Source organism: Siphateles boraxobius, unplaced genomic scaffold, assembly GCF_051911475.1.
Source record: "Siphateles boraxobius isolate OS27281-9 unplaced genomic scaffold, OSU_SipBor_1 143, whole genome shotgun sequence".
Classification (NCBI taxonomy): domain Eukaryota; kingdom Metazoa; phylum Chordata; class Actinopteri; order Cypriniformes; family Leuciscidae; genus Siphateles; species Siphateles boraxobius.
The window spans coordinates 835,913-862,688 of record NW_027508748.1 but is presented as its reverse complement, the minus strand read 5'-3'; the positions used below and the strand labels follow the sequence as shown (position 1 = coordinate 862,688).

The following is a 26,776-nucleotide window of genomic DNA, read 5'->3' as shown; positions in this document are numbered from 1 at the left end:
AAATCAGCCAAAGGCAGATACATTCTTTTCAGAGGCTTATTCGCACAAGAGAGTGCGGTAGATTCCTCATCAGTTTTTACGCGCGACATGGCATGCGTTACTGCACAAGCCGTAAAACTTCAGGAAAATCCAACCTGTTTTCATTCGGCTCCTGACCTAACCAATGTTTTTCCTCCACCGCCCCCAACGTTGGGATATCGGGCCAAATCCGATCACCTGCTAATTTGTTACCAAGAATAACGGTGACTCCTTCAATCGGTAACTCCGGACGCACCGCCAGTGCGGCGTCACCCTGAAACAGATTGCATTCAAGCATCACTTTATGCAATGGCACATGCAAAACATTTAGCCCCATTCCCCGAACTGGCACTAAGCTACCCAATTCTGACTCCTGAGAAAAGGGCAACACCTCGGCCAGAATAAAGGAATCAAATGCTCCTGTGTCTCTCAAAATTTTTACAGGCACCTTTACCGCACTGCCTACCAAAGACACAAACCCTGTTCTAACAAAAGGCTGGTACGAGTTCAGCACTGCAGAACACGAAGTTTCAATTTGTCCAAAAGTATTCCCATCAAACGAACTTCAGTCACACAAACGCACAGGAGCCGCTAAACCCGTACCTTTAGCTGTAGCACCTGAAAAAAATTTAGGCTTAGATTTAAGGACATAACAGTCAGCTTTCCAATGACCCCGTCTATGGCAATATTGACAAAATTTATCTGAGTCATGCAAACTATTATTTCTACTTTCTGACTGGAATCCTCTAGTCTTGCGCGACCCAACCTCGTCCGGCAAATCAACATTTGGCAAACTGTAGTTTGGCTGTGACTCGTACTGATCAAAGACGCGTTTGTGCATTAACACATAATCGTCTGCAAGCATTGCAACCTTGGTTGCAGTCGGTGCTTTTTGTTCACTAACATAGACTGCAACGCGACTGGGAACCAAATTTTTAAATTGTTCTAAAACCATTAAACTGTACAACCCTTCAAAATCACTGACTTCGGCAGCAGAACACCAACGGTAAAAATGCATTTGTAAATCATGAGCAAACTGCAGATAACTCTTTTTCTCACTTTTATTCCAAGTCCTAAATTGCTGCCTGTAAAATTCTGGAACACGTTCATAGGCTTTCAACACTGCTGCCTTTACTTCTACATAATCCTGACTATCCTCCACCGTTAATGACGAATACGCCTCTTGTGCTTTACCTGTCAATACAGTCTGAAGCATTAACGCTCTGGCCGCATCCGGCCATTTACACACATCGGCAATTCGTTCAAAAAGTACAAAAAAAGAATCAGGATCTCTTTCGCAAAATTTCGGTACAAGTCGCAAATTTCCTACGACATCAAAACCAGGAACACCCCTAATGAAAAAGAAGTTGACTGTGCATACCCATCTATACCGGCTACAATACTTCCCTTGCCCGTTTCCAGTCTAAATTCCAAATCAAGCTTTGCCTGCATTGTTTCCTGTCGCATTTTTTCCACTGCCAAATCCCTATCTATTTCGACCTTCACTTTGAACCTTTCATGCTGAATTTGCATACTAAGTAACTCTCTTTGCTGTTCAAATGTTAAATTTGAAGTCGAAGTAGAAAATAAAGGTAACGATACAGACGGATTTTCTGCAAGAATTCTCTTTTCTATTAAGCTACTTCTTTGAATAGCTTTCTGCCGCTCTTTAAGCATATTATTACTGATATCAATATCATAATGTTCAGCTATTCCAAGCAGCTGCTCTTTTGTGCAAAGATCTAATAATTCTTCATTTTTAACCGCGTGCGTGAAATCTCCGTAAGCCAAATGACAATCAAATTACGATATCACCAACAACAAAATAAAAGGTATGTCCCTCTAACTACCTCAACCCCCAAACTAACTACATATACTCAACCCTAGTCTTCATGCGGCTACTTATGGTGGTTCCATTACGCACCGAATCCGATGGCAAGGAAAAGCAACCAGAAACTGGCGACTCTCCTAAATCCACGGTAGTGCCCCCGAGACAACTGCTCTGTCCACTTTCACCGCAACACTACACAACCCAAGCAGACGAAACCCAAAGGGGTAAGCCACTAAACCTCCCAGGGACACACCCCTTTAATAAAAAAGCACAATTAAAAATAACCTACTTACCCAGATTTCCCGCACACCGGTCAAAATCAACGTTCTCTTCTACCATTACCATGCCACGTGGTCAAATACTAGCGTGTGACTTCAAACCAGCGACACTTCATTCACAAATAGGTCCACCGTCCCGCAACTATACGACTTAATATGTAGCGAAAAGAAACAACGGACGAGCCCCCATTTGTCACAGCCCGGCTCAGAGGTTGTGACAAAGAACCGGGACGCAAAACCTTTATCAATTGATAACCAATTTATTTACCAAACAAAACCAGAATTAAACACAAAATGCTGGCAACAAAACAAAATGCGGAAAGTGAACAGTCACGCCGGAGGGTTAACCCCTCGCTCGTTCCTCCTAAAGGCAGAGAGCAGGAAGCTTTTATCCGGAAGAGAAACTCCCACCACAGGTGTCCTCCAACAGCTCTCAGGATTGCAGCCCCGCCCCACTGAAACACAGACATAGCACAAACAAGTATAGAGGGCGTCACAACTGTAAAAAAGACTACTGTCACATTAAATAGGCTTTTGTTCGCCAATTTCTGCTTATATGTTAAATATACTATATTATGGGATGTTTTGTCAAAAATAAAGTAGGTATATTGAATTATCAACTAAGATGTTATTTAGTGTTTGTTCCAATATTCAAACCAATGCATCCTTACCTTTTTTTAATATGTATGATAAAATGTATACTTTTTACAAAGAAAGAATACACTTGAAATATTGTTAAAATTGTAATTGTTGTTGTAATTGTAACCTATTTGTAATTGGTTACAATTTCTAATTGTAAAATATATATATATATATATATTAGGGCTGTCAATCGATTAAAATACATACTCTGTAATTAATTAAACTAAATTAATCGCATACACAATCTTACAATGTTTACATGGCACAATTTCTGGTAGGCTACGTTTTTATTATTATTGCTTGACACAAATTTCACGATTTCAATTTAATTTAATTATTGTGATTTGATGCAATATTGACTCATTTGGATAAATATTAGGTACACAAGATAGGCATTCATTTTTCTCAAGAAAAAAAAAATCTCACCCAATGCTGTAAAAATACAGAGAGTCATATCAGCTGTTAGTATTTAAGGTTAAAAATAGCTCAAATTAAATATAATGCGTGTTTATTACAAATAACAACTTTGATATAAGTAAAAATATAAAACATATGTAATATAGTAGTAGGCTACATAAATTTTGAAAATTACTCTCTATAGCTCTTTTTTATAGCCAACTATAACATGCTATATGGTCATGAAATGGCTTTCCTGAGGTAACTTAGGGCTAAATGTTATGTGACATAATTGTTCTCCAGCTGTTTTATTGACCTCTTTTCGCGGTTGAAAAACACTGATTGATCGAGGAATAAACATTTCGGTAAGTTTTAGGCTGCCCTACTGTATCTTTCAACATTGGTCATTTGTGTTTATTTACTATTTGCTGGAGATGATCGGTTCACGTGCCGCTATAGGCATCTGTCATGTCACATTTACAAGCGCCAAAACGGTATTGTTTGATTTTTGTAATAAAATTGACAGAATCTGAGGGCTGAGATTTTTTTAATATCATAAGTAACGTGCTCTGTCTTGTCTGTTTCCGTGTCCTCTCTTTGGTGCACGATTTTTCTGTGCGTGAGAAAATGGTTGTTTGACGTGAGAGCTCGTGAAAAGTTACAACACACACACACACAAGCGCGCTTTCTCTCAGACACACTCACCGACTCACGCACACACTCCTGGATGCTTTGCATTGATGTGGTACTTTAGAGTTTGACGAACTCCGTTTGTTATAAGTAAATGTTCCAAACAATGATCCAAGCAGCGCGTTCTTGTCTCCCTCCTTCTTTTTACACGAATGCTAGAACGGCTCCGCAAAGGTCAAAACGGAATGGATTAATCAGCGTTCTTTTTTTTAACGCGTTATTTCTTCTCAGATTAATTAATCGAAATTAACGCGTTATTTTGACAGCCCTAATATATATATATATATATAATTTCTTTTGTCCGAGATCTCATTCTTTGGTACCCAGTGACACAGCTGTGTGAAAGGCTCATTAATATGCAGCTCATTATGTATGTGGCACATTATCCAACCTTTGTCTTCTCAGGTGTGAACACGCCTCCACGTATATTGCCTTTCCAAACAAAAGGTGTCTTATAAAATTTAAATCAATGTATTGTTTTGTGTAAATGATTAGGCAGGATGATTTTCAGATCATTTTGAAGCAAAAATTCTAGGCAACAACGCCCATTACTCAAAAGTCTTGTGGACACATATTTAGTATGTGTTTTGTGGAATTATTTCAGACACTTTAAGTTTTAGTTTTTTCAATAACCATGCATAAACAATATTCTCTCAAAAATACAAATATGTACATACATCTTGCTCACATATTATGGTAGACCTGTTTGTGCTAAATAGAGTGTAATTACACCTTTGCAATTAATATGTTTATAAGCAACTGAAAAAAGCACAAATGTCAGGGCATGTCAAAACATCTCAAGGACCCCAAAAACACCTTAGACCTCAGAGGGTTAATGCAATTGTGAATCACATTGTAGTCACATGGCAATTCTATGCTTCTGTACATGGTTTTACTGGAGCTATATGGAAAATAGCCTAGTTTTCCACTAAGGAGACAAACAAATTCAACATAGACACACATGTAATTTGAAATTGCTATGCAATTTTAATGCTACAATAATTCCAGTTTACACAAGATACATGGCCTAGAATGCATAGCATCTACAACATTTAAACCTAAGTGTTTCATACAACACTTACAGTAAAGCAATCATGTGTTTTAAAGAATAAACTTAATTAGCCTATGTGCACATGTAGTAGCACAAACAACTATAAAGTGTGTTCTATGAGCACAAGGTGTTACGCACAGTTAAAATTTAAAAATACTAACAGGATCATTGCAATTTGGATTTTGTATGGTTGAACTTGTAGCTATTGGGCTACTAAACCACTAGCAAGTGAAGTTAATAGCTGAAGGCCTTGCATGAACAAAGCAGAAAGAGTTTTACCTGTACGTGCAGATCACTGATTTTTGCTCTTAGAAAGTAGTTTGCTATTTTTCTGAAAATAAGGAGGAGGTCTACCCCTACCCAGTGACCAGCATTTTCCCTCTTTATGGCCTGTTTTTTAACAGGAACTGCAAAACCTGCTTTCTTTACCATAGGGTTGTTTGCTATGTTCTCCAGGAGTTTGAGGATTTTCTTGACTCTCTAGTGATTGTAAACCAGGCGTTCTGGTATATGACTCTGCGCAATTACAGTGTTGCATCACCTTAAGAACTAAAATAGGCACACTTTCTTGAGGAGTTGCACATGCATTTTCTGAACTAAATTTTTCAGATTCATTAGAGCAAGTCACCTCCTCTAAGAAGTGAACATGCCTTTTAGTCCCATCGCTGTTAAGCATTTTGGGAGACATGGACTTTTTAGCATTCAGCTTAGCCTTGAGATCTGCAATGGTCTCTTTGTGATTTTTACACTTTTCATTCAGGTCTAACTACCTCAGCTAGTAATGTATCTAGCTGTGATTCGAGATCTTGAATCATTGCCTCACACTTTTGTGCCTCTGCATTTTTAGATTGCACTTCTTTACATTTAGCATCTATACTTGAAGATAGACACGTTGTTAACTCACGTAGCCGTGTACAACTTATGAAGTTTAATGCCTCAATTATTTCACCATTTTTTTGATTTCTTTTGATGTTTGCCAATTATGTCCCACCATTGGAGCATTTCCTCATCTGGACATTTAATCCCAATGTACTCTTTCTTGAGTTTACACAAGGTAGGCTCAACTGTTTTGCTCCATAAAGCAAACAATACGTCACTGTTATCAGAATTTTTCATTTCCATCCCTGAGGAGATCTGAATATTCACGGATTGTACAGTAATGGGACTATCGAAGTTTCATTCACTTCATGCAAATGGAGACTTTTCCTAATATACCATTAAACTATGAAAACAGACTTACCCATTCTATGGTCAGAAGGTCAGCTTAAATCCATTCACAAAATCAAATGTGAAAAATGTCCTCATTCTGATGACCGATCAAAGTAAATTTCAGAAAACTCACTGCAAGCACGTCCCTTCTTTATTGTCCATTTATCTGTGCTTCTTAATCACTCTAATGTTTCAATAACATTTTACAATTCGCCCGAAAGCAGAGGATCCATCATTTACTGAAATTAAGCGGTAAAGCTCTGAGGTCTCTGACCAGCCTTTAAGAATGAAACAAATACTCTACAAATAGCAGCTCTGAGAAATATTAAACCTGCAGGGCATATACTGTATTTATTTAATTGAATCACAGCCTTTGTGAATTCACAGTAGCATTATGCTACTTTTTGGTTTTTAAATAATTTTAATATATCGTGCAGCCTTAGAAAACGGTCTAATAATGCAGTTCATGGATTCTCATCACTTCCGGTATTTTGCCAGTTACTCGACAAGGCTAAATTGCAATCAAACATTTTTTTTAAAACGAGTACTTGAATATTATTGAGGAATCGTGACAGTCCTAATTACATTCATTAAAACAATTTGGAGTCGACATGATTACTGTTGTAGATTTTTTTCCCCTAAACCTAACTACCCTACTATAACTTCAGCGAGTCTACTAATCGACTACAGCATCCGTCTAAACCTATACTTCAGCGAGTCTTTTGATCGACTACAGCATCCGTACCCTATAATAACTTCAGCGAGTCTACTAATCGACTACAGCATCCGTCTAAACCTATACTTCAGCGAGTCTTCTGATCGACTACAGCATCCGTGCCCTATAATAACTTCAGCGAGTCTACTAATCGACTACAGCATCCATCTAAACATATACTTCCAGTGAGTCTTCTGATCGACTACAGCCGAGTCTTCATTATATTAATTCTAACTTGTTTTCTTAACTAACCTGCTAACTTACTTCCCTAAACCTGTCCCTAAAACTTCCCTAAAACTTCCCTAAACCTGCGCAGCAGTAATATCAGACAGACTCCAGCAAATGTCCTTAAAATGCTTTAATCACGGCCAGGAGAGTTCTCGAGCAGTTCTCAGAGAATCTCCCTAGAAGAAGCAAGGCCGGTGGATCTCTGACAAATCCCACCAGAAAACACGAATACAACAGAAAACCTAGTCATCTGTCTAGTTTAATGTCCCATATAATTTATACACACACACACACACACTCAATGTCAAAGTTTTCAACTAAAGGGGAAAACATACATCTCAAATTCAAAAGCATATGAATGTTGTTAATTAAGGTTAGATGTTAAAAACATGGTTAATTAAAATACAGTCTAAAATTTCCACCACAATTACCATTCATTATTTATTTTAATATCACATGTGTGTAAATGAAATTTAAGAAATTATATTTTTCTGTGTTCAAGTGTTCAATCTCTCTTTCTTGAGTTGAGGTGATTGAGTGATTGATCTGTAAATGATTGAACACATGAGCTGCTCCTCAGTAACCTGATACGATCAACATTTAACTCTCTTTACATTAAACACAATCTCAGGACAGTCAGGACTTTGATACATGAAGAACTAGATGAATTCATCCTTAATGACTACCACATCCATCTTTTTTCTATGATCATCTTTACATATTATTTAATGTGATATAAATAATTTATATACGTTTTTATATACGCTTTCCCTCTCACACAAACACACACAAATAACATGGTAAATCTCACTTACAGGAAACATTGTGATCTGTGCTTTTATTTTAAATAATAAAGTCTGTTGATTCGATCTGTGTGTCTGATCTGAGAGAGTGAAGAGTGTGTCATTGTTCTCTACAGATTGGTTGATTGTGGTGTCACAGATGAAGGTTGTGTTGCACTGGCTTCAGCTCTGAGATCAAACCCCTCACACCTGAGAGAACTGGATCTGTCATATAATAAACTAGGAGACTCCGGAGTGAAGCTGTTCTCTGCTGTACTAGAGAATCATCTCTGTAAACTGGAGATACTGGGGTAAGATCATCTCTACCAAAAAGACTTATATATAGATAGTGCATACAATATACCTTTGGCGTAATCCCCATCTGGTGGTTCAGTGACAGATTCCTGCTTGAACCGTCAGATCCTGCTGGCGGTAGAAGGCACCCAGAAGAAAGTAAAACTAACAGTTAAATAAATCAAACAAACTACAAACCAGATGTGGCGAGCAGGACGAGGCTGAGGGCCATGAGAGAGCAGCACGCCTTTATGCTTCCGCTCCTCCGTGAGGGATATGAGACCGATGCGTCTCGCAGGTGGCGCACATCAGTAATCACGCCACCGGCCTTGTGTGGCTCTCTCACGGCCCTCGGCCTCTGCTCACCACACCAGACAACAGTTGCAGGATACAAGTGAAGAGAGTTTTTTTTGAAAGCTTGAGCATTACCTCAAAATGTGTTGCTTCAGCTGAAAAGAGGGAAGTGGTATGGGTTTCATCTGAACCAGGACTGTCACCATATCAGATTTATCATTACATGTTTATCATGGGCAAAATAACACACAATAATAGTATATCACCATATCTATGGAAATCTTGAAAAAAAAATGCTATCAGTCAAATTCATCTTTACTTTGTTCATTTTGTGTTATTTTGTAAAAGAAGAATCACTCCATCACATACAAAAGGAACAAGTTTGAAATAATAGTAACACTTTATCACAAGTAACAGTAACACAGCACTTATAAATCATTTTCAAACTATAGTTAATGAATAGTATATAATACTATAAGCAGTAGTTAATATATTAAGAGACTATATACGAATAGTGAGTTAAAGGGTTAGATAATGCTTTGTAAACAACGTATTAACCATAAATATTTTTCACTTTACATTGGGTCACGGAAAATCAGAAAATGTCATTAAGTGCTTTAATACAGGCTTTATTGGACATTAATTACATTAATATTAAGAGTTCCTTAAAGTATTTACAAATACATTAAGCTCACACACACACACTCTCTCTCTCTCTCACACACACACACACACACAGATACGCACACACTGGGGCTGGGAAGATGCAACTATCTCCCGATTCTAAACATGGGTGCTGATACGATATGTATTACGATTTTTAAGAATTGCGAATCGCAATATTGCGATTCGACATTGCAATGTATTGCAAAAAACAAAACAAAAAAAAACTAGACTATGGGGAAAAGTTAAATCATACACTTATACAGACTGTACATTATGTATAAGATTAGTCATATTTACAAAAACAATTAATCACATCTTTCTGAGTTTTATTTCAGAAGCATACAGTACTACATTCTCTGGAATAAATAATTCAATAACAAATACATTTTTTAACAGTCACTTGTCACCACTTAGTGGTGATTTTGTTTTTTTATTGATATTTACTTTTCGGTGCTTTCAGTCTCACGTCGCTTCCACGCGTCCACTTGAAATGCATATTACGACACTCATAGATAACGTGACACATTTCATCCTCTGTTGGAACAAATGTGGCTAACTTCTATCAACTTCGTCTATAAGCAAGGACAAAAATAAAGCAAATTAATTTGAATCAATATCGATTCTGTAAACAAAAAAATCGTGATAGTTTGGTGAATCAATTTATTTCTCCCAGCCCTAACACACACACACGTTCCTTAAAACGTTTACAAATACATTAAGCACACACATGTTGGGTTTCCATGTTTTATGTGGAATGTATTCTATTCCCTAATCCTAAGTGATGCATTTTAACAACGTGAACTAATGAGTATTTGTATATATTTCATATTGACAGCATTATTTATTTTTGAAGTGGTCATGTTTATCGTTGGATATGGGCTTAATGTGTGACATTGTTCTCTACAGGTTGAGTGATTGTGGTGTCACAGATGAAGGTTGTGTTGCTCTGGCTTCAGCTCTGAGATCAAACCCCTCACACCTGAGAAAACTGTATCTGTTTGGGAATAAACTAGGAGACTCAGGAGTGAAGCTACTGAAAGATCTGAAGGATGATCCACATTATGAACTGGAGACACTAGAGTAAGTATAGATTTTAAGGATTTTCATCAGCATATTTTCATTTAAAGTTGAAATGGCTGTTGAAATAAAAGGAAATTGTACCAGGTTCAGTAACATCATGTGTGTGTGTGTGAATATTTTGTCTGAGATCATCAGATAAATGTCTTAAATTCAGCTTCAGTTTCTGTAAGTCTCTGAACTTTAAACTGTTGTTTTTGTTCAGTGTAAATGAACGCGAACTTGTGCCGCTCTAAACTACGTCATTGACATGACAACCAAACGTGCGGCTTGAGAATCAAAAAGCGGAAGACAAAACATATAGGCCTAGATCCATATTGTTTAAAGGACAACTCCGGCGCAAAATGAACCTTTGGTCTAATTACACATTGGTACATTGTCAACCGTTCTCTGAGATTTGTTTTCATGATTATCGAATGTAAAAAAAATGTATCTCTAAAAACTGTTTAGCTTATAACGCTAGTATATAGGGCATAGAGTAATGAAAATAAAAAGCGGTAGTTAATAGCACTAACAAGGCTCAAAATAGCCCAACACTAACATGGTACCATAATGAGGGTCCCTACCTTCAAACAGAAGCATTGAGAATGCTGTAAGTGTACAGACAGTTTAATAAGAAGATATTTTATAAAGACAGTCCACATTCCGTATACAGGCAGGAGTAGTCTGTTCATCTCTGACCAGTCCAATCATGAACCCTTTCTTCCGGAAACAACGGGCCAAATGAGATTCCACGACAGTTCAGCGCACTTGGCTCTGCGTTCATGATTCGACTGGTCGAAACTGTTTTCCAAAGATAGCTCCTGCCTGTATAAGCGAAGTGTACTGTCTTTATAAAATATCTTCTTATTAAACTGTCTGTACACTTACAACGTTCTCAATGCTTCAGTTTGCAGGTAGGGACCCTCATTGTGCTACCATGTTAGTGTTGGGCTATTTTGAGCCTTGTTAGTGGTATTAACTAATGATTTTTATTTTCATTACTCTATGCCCTATATACTAGCGTTATAAGCTAAACAGTTTTTAGAGATAAAACTCTTTACATTCGATAATCATGAAAACAAATCTCAGAACGGTTGACCATTGACCAATGTGTAATTAGACCAAAGGTTCATTTTGCGCCGGAGTTGTCCTTTAAGGCAAATTAAAACATGTCAGCCGACAATAAAGGAAAAGTGTCCTGTACTCACATCGTGAAGCAAGCCACTAAAATAACAGAGTCGTCGAAGTGTGTAATCAATTGGCTTTCGCTGTATGTAATCTTACTTTGAAGAGACTGGCAGATCAACGCACCGCTACATTTCTCTCAGATACGGTAAATACTTATTCAGCGTCACTGTGTTATAGTATATTCCAAAAATCATCTTCTTGAGGTAGATATTTCACCCACACAACACTAGCCTGGAACACTAACAATAACATAATTGTTCTTTCTGGCTCTTTGAAGAAAAAATCTACCCGGTGTAATAATTCATAATATATTTGTAGCATTTGTTCCATCTGGAACAGTTTTATTAAGAAATAGAAAATAGCTATCGGTACCACAGAATTTTTTAATTTTTAGAATTTTAGAATCTCCATTTTTATTTATCTTGAATTTCATTTCTTTGTTTACTTTTTAATTACTTTTAAATTCATTTTGTAACACTTTGTTAAAACTGTAGTTTTAAAATAGTAATGTTCAAAGTATTATTTCCCGTGATTTTAATTCCTGTGTAAATGCATTTATGCCGCGTCAGAGAAGTAATAAACATTCTGTGTAAATGCACATTTTTTGATTCTATGCTGCTTCAGATTTGGTTTCTGTGCCGCTTTTTTCTGTTTAAAGACGCCTTATGTGTGTGATAATCTGAGATTTGGGTTGTTATTAACTGATATTAAATTTGTAGTGAATGTAATGATCATTTCTGCTGGTCCTGGATCAGCTGTCCGTTGTGTGAAAGTGACCTTTCATGTGCTTTTGATTTTGTAAAGTGACTTTGACCCTCAAATAGAAGCTATTATCGTGTTTGAGATTGAATTAAAATAGATTATCTAGTTAGTTTTCTTATGAAAAGATGTGACAAAAGTAATGTCTCATACTGCATATGTGGCTGTTTGTGTGTTTTATTTTAGGTATAAGACAGTCTGATCTTCTGATGATGATCTGATGGTGAACAAGGATCCACTACAGAGACTCACAGTCAACAGAATCAACAGAGACTGAAGATACATTGACTTCACTGCTAAATATAGCCATCATAGAGTGAAAGTTTATAATTTGGACGTGTATTGTCTTGCCAATTTACACCTTCAAACAATTTTAATCGCAGAAGAAGAGACGAAAACCGGGACTCACTCGTTATCTGTGCGCACAGCCCAGCCACACACACTCGAAGCGCACAGAGAGAGAGAGAGAGAGAGAGAGAGAGAGGCGCGTGTCAGTCAGCGCTCGAATACAGAATTGATTCCTCTTACGTTGTGTTTCCTTGCCCTTGAAAGGACACATAAACACAAAATTGTCAAAATACCCGTCTAAATGGCCGTCTTAACAAGTATTCTCTCGTTAATGTCATAAGTGAACAGTTGAGAAAGAAATGGATGTTTGTCATTTTTTTTTCAGTCTGTGCAGTCGGTCTTAAAGTGACAGCACACACTTAATGTTATTTATTTATATATATAAATATATATATAAATATATATATATATATATATATATATACTGTTTTCTGTGTCATTGATATTAATAAAACAACAAAATGCAGCTTTAACAAAGATGAAACCATATTTAATTTATACTGTGAACAAATAGTGTTATTTTACATTTAGGCCTTATTTCTGTACCTGAATACTACTGTAAGACTTTGTAAACTTTGCTGTTTATTATTCATCTCTGCTTGTAATTTGTGTATTTGTTCTTATTTTATTAATGACTGTTCACTTGTTTCAGTCAGACTATTAGTTTTTAATGTAGCTATCGAATAACTTCAAGTAAGCTTTAAAGCCCATGGTGCAGGTTTTTTTTTCTTTTCTGGCAATTTTCTAGTTGGTAATAAACATTTAAACAGTTATCCATTGTATTTGATGTTGTAGGGTATTACAAAAAAGAAATATAATAAGGAAAATTAGGTGATATTCTAGCGGTTAGCAACACGTTAGCGATGATTCTTATTTCTCCCACAATGCATTGCATGAAGTCACTTGAGGTACTCACTTTTGGACGACAGACGAAAGCCCGCCTTAATACCATTGAGAGAGAGTAGTGAGATTGAAGACAAATAGTGAGATTAGCAGCTAGTGAAAGAGTGACAGTGTCAGATAAATAAGTAAATATATATATATATATATATATATATAGATAGATAGATAGATAGATAGATAGATAGATAGATAACATAGTATAGCATAACAGATAGCTTAGAGAAAGAGAAAGAGTAGATAATAAATAGACAATAATAAATAAATAAATAGTAAATTAAATAGTAATAAATAATAAATAGACAAAATGGTTTATTACTGTGTTTGTGCCGGGTGCAAGAATCCCTAAGTATGAAGTATACTTAAGTATAACTAAGTTCCTATGTTGTTTTTATTTGAGCTTTCATGAGTATTACATATTGGAACATTGTTGCTGTTCGTGATCAGGGACTATATTTTTTTCTGGCGGAAGTAAGGCTTTTAGTGATTTTACTTCATGAAAGTTGCACTAATACATTTTTTTTACTTTAATATTTTATTGTGTGGTAACCGTTTTATAAAAGCAATAAGGTACTCGAGGCAAGTGCTGTATCGTGAATAAGTAACAGCTGAAGGGGTTGCAGGATTTGCTTTGCTCCGCTTCGCGTCATGCCTAACAACGCCCTTCAGCCGTTACTTATTCACGATACAGCACAGCCTCTCGTACCTTATTGCTTACACATAGCCTACACCAAAACATAGCCGCTTAGATTTGCCATGATTGTCTGATGTTTGGGTATGTTTACTGCCTCTCCACAGCTTTGCAGGTTAACCTGAAGCCCAAGAGTGGTCAGCGTGGGCACACAGACGTCATTCAGCCCACAAACCTCCACTCCCCTCGCTAGTCCTGAACAGACAGATGAAGATGATGATAATGCCTCCGTCATCAGTGACTTATCGTGGGTGCCCTAAGAGCCGATGCATGAGGAGGATGAGGAGGACTTGTTTGATGAGGAGCCACCTTACACGTGTGACCCCCACCACAAGTGAGATAATTTAAAACCAACATAGACCATTTGGAATGCTCATTTTTTGTGTACTGTAGCTTTGTTAGTTTGAATGACCCCCTCCCCTAATTTGTTGTTGTAGCGGCATTGACAAATTCATTGTTTGCCAAGAGGAGCTGATGGGCCTTTTTGTCATCTGTCCGGCCTGTTGCGAGAGGTCAGATAGTAGTATCGTGCAGCAGGAAGGAACTTTTGTTATGATCAAGCAGGTACGGTTTTGTTTACGCAGCAGGCCATCTGATTAGAAAATCAGAATATCTAATTACAATCTGATAGCTCTGACTGTCTTGCCAGTGACCAACCATGTGTGTTTCATTGAAAACATGAAACCTTTGACCAGTAATGTACAGTACTTAATCTATATCAGAATCAGAATCAGAATCAGAAAGAGCTTTATTGCCAAGTGTGCTTGCACACACCAGGAATTTGTTTTGGTACTGAGGCTTCCAGTGGACATATACAAATACAAATACAACAAGAAACATAATACTACAAATTATAAGAATAAAAATAAAAATATAAATATATGAGAATAAAAGTATCACAGTTGGGTTTAGTCAGAATAGATATTTTTAGATTTACAGATTATGAACATATTTACAGTGTTTTGAATATTATTTACATTTACATGTATCTGACGCTTTTATCCAAAGCGACTTACAATTGCTATATATGTCAGAGGTCGCACGCCTCTGGAGCAACTAGGGGTTAAGTGTCTTGCTCAGGGACACAATGGTGTCTCACAGTGGATTCGAACCCGGGTCTCTCACACCAAAGGCATGTGTCTTATCCACTGCGCCATCACCACCCCATATTTATTTATTTATTTATTTATTATAAATAAATAGTTGTGAGATATTGCACTAAACAGTGGGAGTATTGCACTTAAAGGCATATGCCTTGGGAGGAGTGTTAACTGTTCAGAAGGGAAATGGCCTGCGGGAAGAAACTGTTCCTGTGCCGAGATGTTCTAGTGGCCAGTGATGTGAGTCTCCGTCTTGACGGTAACAGTTCAAACAGGTGGTGTCCAGGGTGAGTGGAGTCTGTGATGATTTTACCTGCTCTCTTCCTCACTCTGGAAGAGTACAGGTCCTGGAGGGATGGCAGGGGGGGAACCAATAATCCTCTCCGCAGTCCGGACTGTCCGTTGTAGTCTCCTGATGTCTGATTTGGTAGCTGAACCAAACCAGACAGTGATGGATGTGCATAAGACAGACTCGATGACGGCTGAGTAGAACTGAATCAGCAGCTCCTGTGGCAAGTTGAACTTCCTCAGCTGGCGAAGGAAGTACAGTCTCTGCTGGGCCTTTTTCACAACGGAGTCAATGTGATTGTCCCACTTCAGGTCCTGAGAGATGATAGTGCCCAGGAACCTGAATGACTCCACTGCTTCCACAGTGCTGTTCATGATGGTGAGTGGGGGGAGTGCTGGGCTGTTCCTCCTGAAGTCCACGATCATCTCCACTGTTTTGAGCGTGTTCAGCTCAAGGTTGTTATAACTGCACCAGGCAGCCAGCTGTTCAACCTCTAGTCTGTAAGCAGACTCGTCACCGTTTTGGATGAGACCGATGACAGTGGTGTCGTCTGCAAATTTCAGGAGCTTGACAGTGGGGTCTTTAGAAGTGCAGTCATTAGTGTACTGAATCCTGATATACTGTTGATGAACATGCCGAACTGCAACCTCGTGTTGAGTGGGGCCATTCATTTCACTGGATGTTTGGCCAACCAGACATTAAGAATGTTGACTCTGTTTGGCCTGCAGTGCATCAGTGTGAACAGTTTCTTTCGCCATCAGTGCCGCCACACCATCCCAGTAATCGTTCAGGCCTGGCAAAATGATCAAGCAAAGAATTTTAGCGACCTACGGGCAATGGATCTAGTTCTTGCTGGTGACTGCAGGTAAACCAGTGTGAGAGCTCACAGACCAGTTGCACATTTTGATTTTGTTATCATGTAGGGTGGCTTTATATGGCATTTGCAGATGAAATGGTGGATTGTCTTTACAGACCTTGGTTATTAAAAACTTGAAACATAATTCAAATTTGTAATTAATTCCAGGTCAGATTCTCCTGGGCACTGTGCGAAGTATGGATCCTACTCACTGATAGAGGACAGAGTGATCAAGGTGATGGATGTTCAGCTTGTTCAGGTAAACCTGATGTTATTAAACAAAGAAATGAACTCTGCAATTTGGTAAACTGATTGTATCTTAATATAACATCTTTCCACTAGTACAACGATGCATAGAGCTTTATTGTGTATTGCCTAACTAGAGTACAGTGTATCATAATGCCTGGACCAGCAACGCGTTGGTTCATTCACGCCTCCTTCAACAACACCTGCATTCTACACTTACACTGTTATGTCATGTTGCAGAGCTCAGAGGTCCCCAACAGCTCGTGGTGTGATCAGTATCAGTGTTGGCCTGCTGAGGGGAAAGGACCTGCATTTGGCAACGCTGATCACGGACCGTCATCGCCAGGTATTTACAATACAAATGCAGTATAGAATGTAAATATCTGAATTGCACTGAAGCTGGATGTTTGTGGTTTGCTGATGCACTGAGGGCCACACAGGTCAATCATCCACAAAAGTTTGTTTATTTCTCCTTAGATTGCCAAATGGGTGAGAGAGGAGCTGAGCCCTGAAGGGACACGGCATTATTTTGATATGTGGCACATTGCCAAAAGTATGTATCCATTGTTGGAACCTTGAAGCAGTTTTTGTGAGTGCATATTGTTGTAAACCTTGTTCTTCTTAAGTGTAGGAGACTTAGAAGCGAAAAACCAGGAGATGTTGGGATTGTATCTTTTAAGCAGGATTGTTTATTTGCTGTAGTCTGCTTCGTTCAAAATCTTACCCAAGTCTAACTCAATATCTAAAAACACAGTGTTTTATCCTTCCAAAGGGGGAGGGATTTACATAAAAGGGGGGAGGCAATCTGAACAAAGCATGTAAATGTTAAGTATAGGAATCAGCCTTTTACTGGAATTTCCACAGCCCTGATCCCGTCAGCATAACAGGGTGATTCAAATGTAAATATCCTAATCCAATCAGCCAGACTCTCACAGACTGGGACAGTGGCTCCGAGAGCCATTATAACAAAAGGTGAGAGTTTCAGTAATCTCCCAGACTGTATCACCCATCTTAATGGCCAGGAAGTGCATACAGACAAATGCTAATGTCCGACACCTGAATTGCTTTACTTACAATAGAGAGATCAGGACTGGCAATGAATCTCTTACTGATAATTCTGATATCATCATTTATACTTCAAATGCTAAATTCAGTCTACTAAACTTTCTCAGTGTATATGCTATTGTATTGGAACCTAAAAACATTTAATACATTTGTAACACTACATTTCCCCCTTTGAGAGTTCTAGTAACTCTCACATTATATACAAATTTAAACACTTAAAAGTTCATTCTTGTAACTTGTGATCGTTACAGACACATGCTTCTGTGTTGCTGTTTCTGCAATTGACACCGAAACAAACATGCAATTTTAGGGTCCGTGAAGTTCTTACGGTTAATATTCTTTTCTGGTAGGAACTGTGATTCTCTCGTGAGAGGCGTAATTCATTTGTTGAATGAAACACTTGATACTGTGGACGCATAGATAGTACGCCAGTAGAACAAACAACAACATAATTGCTATTTCCATTATCCACAGCCAGGGTTTACCAATCAAGTTTCCGAACCATGAAGAATTATCTTCGGGCATCTGGTGTAATTTTGCTGAAAGATCAAGAATGTCTTGTTGGATTTTGTTCAAGTTCTCTGTTGTGTCCATTAACCCGGTGCAGCACTCAGGTCCGATGATGGTGCAGGCTCCTCCTTGCATTGCTATTATGTAATCCAAGGCCACTCTGTTCTGTAAGATCATTATCTTGTGCGAAGCGAGAGTGTCCGTGATGTTACCAAGGGCCAAAGCCGTATCATTGGCCAATTTCTGTACAGAATTCGATAAGCTTCTGACTTGATCAAGGGCTTGCATGACACCATAAGATGGTATTAATGCTCCAAGAGTTCTTGACCACCATGTTTGTGCACAAGTGAGTCCTGGAATGCAGCCATCTGCTTCGTTAGTGGTAGGAGATGTATTTTGTAGCTGTGGGGAGCTTGGGGTGGAGTGTGTATTTTCTCTGATAGCTGGTAGAACATAAACCAGGGTGCATCTTCCGTTGAATTGGCTGGGAGGATGCTGTAGACAGAAGTTCCCCTAAACCAAAAAGTGTCAGTTGGTGGAGAGATCATACACAACTGATTTATTGCAAAATAGTTGAGTAGGGATGGGTTTCTGGAGAAACACTCTGTTAAGTCATTTTCCTCTTTCTTATCTGCTGTAGTAACGTACACATGGGATTCTGTTCCTCTTTCAATCACAAAGCTGCAACGTTCAATGGGAATTTCACCCAGTGGCGTCGATGCTGGAGAATCATTTTCCACGCACCAATAGAACATCATTGGCAGGAGTAGATCTGCCATGATGGGAGTAGCTGAAGTTAGGTTGCAGGATGGTAATCCTGGAGTGCAACACGGAGAAGCGGGAGGAATTGTTATGTTGTGACATGTATCCTTGTTGTATGATCCACTGGTATGATGATTGAATAAGGTACATGTGTCACATTTGTAGATAGGGTGGGCCACCCATGGGATTCCTGCTCCTACTGAAGGTGCGTGTGGCATGCAAACGTTCTTCCCAGCAAACAAGGCATTTCTTGACATATTCATCAGCTCTAAGAATATGTTGTTTCTGGAGTCCACACTTTGTGCAATATCCATGATGCTTAGTAGTATGACAATCTTGATCATGTTGATGGTTGACTGAAGGTTTCGTATGTGAGTCTTGTGTATTTTATTTTATTTTTTTCGTGATAGTTTGTTCGGCAGTGGGTCTAATCATTTTCTTGAGGTTTTCTTGTGGCTTCATCCGCAGATGACGAGGTCGGTGCGTATGTGTCTCGGGACAGTCATCAGTGGTATCTGCACAGAGTTAGAAAGAAAACAAAAGACAGGAGAGCAGTATTTGTTCAAACCCTAGGGTTGTAAACTTTTCCGAGTCTGCTAGACAGTAGAGCCGTATTTGTTCAAACTCTAGGGTTGTAAACTTTTTCTGAGTCTGCTATTTTTGTTCCCTCTTTCCCTATTTCTTAAACCCTTTGACACCTAAGGAACAGTGAGGTAAGGATGGACTAGGATAGGGCCTATGAGGGAGTCTTCCCCGTAGAGTTTGACACCGAAGCCTGTTGCATTCGGTTCTACTCTGGGCTCCTCACTGGTTCCATGTCCTAACCTATCCCTTTAGGTGGGGGAACACTTTACAGTGTGACATTAGTCCAGGTTTTTCCTTCCCTGACACAATCCTGCAGCTGCTGTAATCAACAACACTTAATGTGGTCCATGCCACTCTAATGGCTTGTTTCTGAATTACTTTCAATTACTTGAGCTGAACCGTCAACAAACAACTCAAATCCTGAATTCTCTATGGGAGTTTTACGTCCCTCGAAGGTGTGTATGTAAGCGTAACCAAATCACAAGTCATTTCTCCTTCAGCCTCTAACACAAATTCAGTCATTGCAGACTGTCACGTGACAACTAAAGAAAACTAGGTGAGGACTCAATTGCAAAAGAATAGTGATTTATTTAATAAAAGAAACATAAAGTAAAACAAAAACCCACAAGGGGGAAAAACATAATATAAAACAAAACAACAACTTCAAAATCAAACATACCGGAGGTCACGGGAAAACAGGAGACGTATACAAAACATTAAACAACGATCCGACAAAGACTGCAAACAAGAGGAGACTTAAGAAGGGAACAAATCAAGAGGGGACAGGTGGAAGAACTCAAACAATAATCAGGTAACGAGGGGGAGGGATCAGACAAGGACAAGAGCACATGGCCCACAATAACAAAACACCCATGTGCAACACAAGACAGGACAGGGATGTGACAGCAGACATCATACATGAGGATGGGTTTGTGACAGGTGCACTCTGTAAAACAATGTTCGGGGCTGTGGGGGTAGTTAACCAATTTCCCCAACGTGAGGAGGTTACAGAAGTGACTTGTTTCATTCATCAGTGTGGACACTGCATGAAGGCATTTTACATTTACAGTCTGACCTAACACCCATTACTGATGAAGGGCCTGTGTGTCACGGTCCACACACAAATGAAACAGGTTGATCCAATGGCGGTATATTTATTGGGCAACTCCGTAATCATACATCCAGTCCAGGCAATAGGTCGTAATCCATAAGGCAATCCAAATACAAGAACACACAGGCAACATCGGGTATCAGAAGTGGCGTGATAAACAACAAGGACTCCGTAACAAACACTAAACAGCCAAGGTATATATAACACAGAACTAACAATGAAAATGGGGAACAGCTGAGTGCAATGAAGATGGGGAACAGCTGAGTGCAATGATGCAGTGATGGGTACAGACAAGGATTGTGGGGAATGCAGTTCATAAAGTGGATGACACCGTGGGGAAGGAGGACATCTAGTGGACACCTGGGGAACACAAACCCAACACTGTGACACTGTGCTGTAGCATAACATTTAAGGCTGTGAGTCTACTTAACTAGTGTCCCCCAAAGGAAGGCTGAGACAGTCAATTTCCTTTTGTTCTATTAAACAAAAATAAGTCTTTTATCTCTGTTGTAAGTTACTGGGGAAATTAAGCACTCACAGCCCAAATGGTTAACACATCAACAAGCTGCCCAACGAGTTTAATGACGAGGGGACGGGCTGCTTCAGAGTAGCAAGCAGACTGAGTAGGAGCTGAGCAAACTTGTTAACTTCTCTAAAGTTCTTTTTGTTTTTTCTACACTCCTTTCCCCAATGTCCATGTTTACCACGGTAATAACAACTACTGCCCTCTCTCTTAGGACATTTGCGTTTCTGTTGATTCTCTGTGTTGACCTTAAAGGATGCTGCTGCAATTTTTACTCTTGCCGTGACATCAGAGTCTCTTTCCCAAGTAGCTAACCTGTCCAAGTTGTTTTGCAGGGTTCTACTGGACCATGTTAATTCTAAGTAAGGCAATGCATTTCTATGTTCTGACAAAAGACCATGAAACCAGGCGCGAACTAGAGGACCATTATCATCTAACACCTTCTCTGAAGTGTCAGCAATCCCACTGTAAGCTGCAGCGGGCTGGCAAAATCTTTCTCTGTACTCACAAACAGTTTCACCCTTCTTCTGTAAACAACTAGTGATCTTCAACCAGTCAATTTTGGGTCCAACAATGTTCTTCAACGCTTTCAGAACTCCCTCTCTCAATTAATCTTTTCTGGCATGTTGTAGTTCAGAAGTAACAGCAGACTCAAAACTGTTGAATTCAGATTCAGTTCGAATTTGTGACATCAGCTGTGTGACTTCTGCCAACGACATGCCGTGAAGACTCATTTTACTGATCAATGCCCTTCTAAATTCAGAAAAATCTGCGCGTACTGAAGGTAAGCTTTGGGATATTTTTTCTCTCCAAGACAACAAAGACCACAAAACAAAACAAGAGTCCAGGATGGGAGGCAGAACAGTGAAGGCTCAGGGGGAGGGATGGGGGGCCAGGTCCGTGGAGGGGAATAAGAACAGGGGGTGATGGTTTAGCTGGTGGCCAGGGCGAAGCGGACAGTCCATCGGGCGGCCAGGGCGGAGAAGACAGTCCATCGGGCGGCCAGGGCGGAGAAGACAGTCCATCGGGCGGCCAGGGGCGGAGAAGACAGTCCATCGGGCGGCCAGGGCGGAGCAGACAGTCCATCGGGCGGCCAGGGCGGAGAAGACAGTCCATCGGGCGGCCAGGGCGGAGAAGACAGTCCATCGGGCGGCCAGGGCGGAGAAGACAGTCCATCGGGCTGGCAGGGTGGAGAAGACAGTCCATCGGGCGGCCAGGGCGGAGAAGACAGTCCATCGGGCGGCCAGGGCGAAGCAGACGACCCCTCGGGCGGCCAGGGCGGTGAAGACCCCTCGGGCAGCCAGGGCGATGAAGACCCCTCGGGCGGCCAGGGCGGTGAAGACCCCTCGGGCGGACAGGGCGGTGAAGACCCCTCGGGCGGCCAGGGCGGTGAAGACCCCTCGGGCGGCCAGGGCGGTGAAGACCCCTCGGGAGGCCAGGGCGGTGAAGACCCCTCGGGAGGCCAGGGCGGTGAAGACCCCTCGGGCGGCCAGGGCGGTGAAGTCCCCTCGGGCGGCCAGGGCGGTGAAGGCCCCTCGGGCGGCCAGGGCGGTGAAGGCCCCTCGGGCGGCCAGGGCGGTGAAGGCCCCTCGGGCGGCCAGGGCGGTGAAGGCCCCTCGGGCGGCCAAGGCGGTGAAGGCCCTTCGGGTGGCCAGGGCAGAGGCTCAGGAACAGACACTGGCAACGGCTCAGGAACAGCAGACACCAGCTCAGGAACAGCAGACACCGGCTCAGGAACAGCAGACACCGGCTCAAGAACAGCCACAAGAACTGTAACAGTCACAAAAACAGACACAAACACAGAAACAAACACTGGCTCTGGCACTGGAACAGGCACAGGCCCCGAGGGGTCTTCACCGCCCTGGCCTCCCGAGGGGTCTTCAGGCATAGGCTCTGCCTCCGGCTCTGGAACAGGCATTGGCTCTGCCTCCGGCTCTGGAACAGGCATTGGCTCTGCCTCCGGCTCTGGAACGGGCAATGGTTCTGCCTCCGGCTCTGGAACAGTAGACACTAGCTCCGGCTCTGGAACAGCAGACATGGGCATTTCCAGGATCCGAATCAGACGCTCCAGATAGTCCAGATCCAAGAAGGCAGACGGCACTGGCTCTGCCTACGGCTCTGGAACAGGCATTGGCTCTGCCTCCGGCTCTGGAACCGGCAATGGCTCTGCCTCCGGCTCTGGAACCGGCAATGGTTCTGCCTCCAGCTCTGGAACGGGCACTGGCTCTGCCTCCGGCTCTGGAACGGCCATTGGCTCTGCCTCCGGCTCCGGCTCTGGAACAGCAGACACTGGTTCCGGCTCTGGAATAGCAGACACAGGCATGTCCAGGATCCGAACCAGACGCTCCAGATAATCCAGGTCCAGGAAGGCAGACGGAACGTGAACAGTCTCTCGCTGGGCAGACGTGACGGGAACAGTCTCTCGCTGGGCAGACGCGACGTGAACAGTCTCTTACTTGACAGACGTGATGTGAACAATCTCTGACTGGGCAGACGGGACCTGAACAGTCTCTGACTGGGCAGACGGGACGTGAACAGTCTCTGACTGGGCAGACGGGACTTGAACAGTCTCTGACTGGGCAGACGGGACGTGAACAGTCTCTGACTGGGTAGACGGAACGTGTACAGTCTCTGACTGGGCAGACAGAACGTGGACAGTCTCTGACTGGGCAGACGGGACGTGAACAGTCTCTGAGTGGGCAGACAGAACGTGAACAGTCTCTGACTGGGCAAATGGGACGTGATACATCTCTCAATCACCTCCTCTACAGCGACCTCCCCGGGTCCCGCGGAACTTTACCAACCGGGTCCCCTTAAACAAATCCCTTCTCTCCCGCTCGGTGGCTGGGGAAGAGATGTTGAAAAACATACTGCTGGATCTGTTTGTGACGGAGTCCTTCTTTCACGGTCCAAACACAAATGAAACAGGTAGATCCAATGGCGGTATATTTATTGGGCAACTCCGTAATCATACATCCAGTCCAGGCAATAGGTCGTAATCCATAAGGCAATCCAAATACAAGAACACACAGGCAACATCGGGTATCAGAAGTGGCGTGATAAATAACAAGGACTCCGTAACAAACACTAAACACTTAGTTCAAGATGGCGCCGAGTATGGCTGCTGCGTTGCGAGCTCCGTCACAACATGGTAGTTTTTTGTTTGTTCTGTTTACAGTTCTTTTGTTTTTTGTCTCGGATGTTGTCTGTCTTATTCAGTACGACATACAAACACTTTTGGACATTGGTTCCGCAATCGAACACCGAAAACCGGACTTTCATTTCTTCAGTGATGCCCCGCTGTTTACAAACACGGCAGCGGAGCCCTTTGTCTGGGCAGCTTGGCCGCGGAAACGCAGCCGGAGAAGGGGAAGAAGAGCCGGCGTTCTCGTCAGAGTAAGACGGCGTGCAAATCGACCCCCGCTTCCCAGTATTCTGCTAGCAAACGTTCAGTCTCTAGACAACAAGCTCTGTGAGTTGAGAGCGCGGATCTCTTTCCAACGGGAGACGAGGGACTGCTGCATTATCTGCCTTACAGAAACTTGGATGTCTGCTGAGATTCCAGACTCGGCCATCGAAACCGCGGGGTTCTCAGTGCACCGAGCGGATAGAGTTAAAGACCTCTCAGGTAAAAGCAGAGGTGGGGGTGTATGTTTTATGATCAACAAATCCTGGTGTGATCAGAGGCACGTACATTCTATCAAGTCTTTCTGCTCTCCTGATCTGGAATTTCTCATGCTTCTGTGTCGACCATTCTGGCTACCGAGGGAATTCACAGCGGTCATTATCACGGCTGTGTACATTCCCCCACAAGCCGACACAGACCGGGCACTAAAGGAACTGTATGGGGAAATAAGCGAGCAGGAAACCGCGCACCCTGAGGCCGCGTTCATTGTGTCCGGGGACTTTAACAAAGCCAACTTCAAGAAAATAGCACCTAAATACCACCAACACATAAACTTTAACACACGAGGGGACCGGGTTTTGGATCATTGCTACTCCCCTTTCCGGGATGGCTACAAATCCCTCCCCCGCCCACCTTTTGGCAAATCGGATCACTCTTCCGTTCTCCTTCTGCCCGCTTACAGGCAGAAACTGAAACAGGAAACACCCGCCCTCAAAACGATCCAGTGCTGGTCGGACCAATCAGACTCTATGCTTCAGGACTGTTTTGATCACGCGGACTGGGAGATGTTCCGGTCGGCCTCTGATGACGACATCGAGGCTTATGCTGACAGCGTAACATGTTTCATCAGGAAGTGCGTAGAAGACGTTGTTCCGATCAAAACAATACGGATTTACCCGAACCAGAAACCATGGATTAATGGCGATGTTCGTGCAGCACTCAACGCGCGGACCTCCGCTTTTAACTCCGGGAGTGCGGAGGAGCAAAAACAAGCAAGTTATGCCCTCCGAAAAACTATCAGAGCAGCAAAACGCCAATTCAGGGACAAGATTGAAGTACAGTTCAACACCACCGACTCTAGAAGCATGTGGAAGGGAATTAATAGCATTACGGACTATAAAGGAAACATAAACTCCACAGTGAACAACACTGCCTCTCTCCCAGATGAGCTGAACACTTTTTATGCTCGATTTGAGGGAACTAACATCCCCCTCGCGGAGAGAGTTCTCGCGGCTGAAGCTACAGAGGTTAGTACACTCTCCGTCTCTGTAGCGGATGTAACCCGATCTTTCCGTCGGGTGAACATCCGTAAAGCCGCGGGTCCAGACGGTATTCCGGGCCGCGTCATCAGAAAGTGCGCGAACCAACTAGCTGGTGTTTTTACGGACATTTTCAATTGGTCCCTCTCCTTGTCTGTAGTCCCCACATGCTTCAAAACGTCCATCATCGTACCTGTACCGAAGCAAACCAACATCACCTGCTTAAATGACTGGCGCCCTGTTGCTCTGACCCCCATCATCAGTAAATGCTTTGAGAGACTAGTCAGAGATTACATCTGCTCTGTTCTACCTTCCTCACTGGACCCACTGCAGTTTGCATACCGCAATAACCGCTCCACTGATGATGCTATTGCATCTACAATACACACTGCTCTCTCCCACCTGGAAAAGAGGAACACATATGTGAGAATGCTGTTTGTAGACTACAGCTCAGCATTCAATACCATAGTGCCCTCCTTGCTTGATGTGAAACTCCGGGCTCTGGGCTTAAACAGCTTGCTGTGCAGCTGGATCCTGGACTTCCTGTCAAACAGACGCCAGGTGGTTAGAATAGGCAGCAACATCTCCTCATCACTGACCCTCAACACTGGAGCCCCACAGGGCTGTGTTCTCAGCCCACTCTTGTACTCCTTGTACACATATGACTGCGTGGCAACTCACAGCTCTAATTCCATCATCAAGTTTGCTGATGATACTACGGTCGTAGGTCTGATCACCGACAACGATGAAACGGCCTACAGAGAGGAGGTGCTCACTCTGACGCACTGGTGTCAGAGGAACAACCTCTCCCTCAACATCAGCAAAACCAAGGAGCTAGTGGTCGACTTCAGGAAGAACGACAGAGAACACAGCCCCATCACCATCAATGGAGCACCGGTGGAGAGAGTCAGCAGCTTCAAGTTCCTCGGTGTCCACATCACAGAGGAACTCACATGGTCCGTCCACACTGAGGCCGTCGTGAAGAAGGCTCATCAGCGCCTCTTCTTCCTGAGACGGCTGAGGAA

General features: G+C 41.9%; 1 protein-coding gene across 5 annotated transcripts in view; it reads left to right on the top strand.

Moving 5' to 3' along the window:
* Positions 1-26,776, top strand: part of LOC143738311 (NLR family CARD domain-containing protein 3-like) — a 77,863-nt gene that overhangs the window by 36,484 nt on the left and 14,603 nt on the right. For 3 of the 5 annotated variants that reach the window (XM_077230412.1, XM_077230411.1, XM_077230414.1), the window contains 2 exons: positions 7,978-8,151; positions 10,001-10,174. In XM_077230412.1, coding sequence (XP_077086527.1) covers positions 7,978-8,151; positions 10,001-10,174 — 348 coding nt within the window. The remainder of the gene's footprint in view (positions 1-7,977; positions 8,152-10,000; positions 10,175-26,776) is intronic. The other 2 variants (XM_077230416.1, XM_077230413.1) reach the window with 1 other exon arrangement.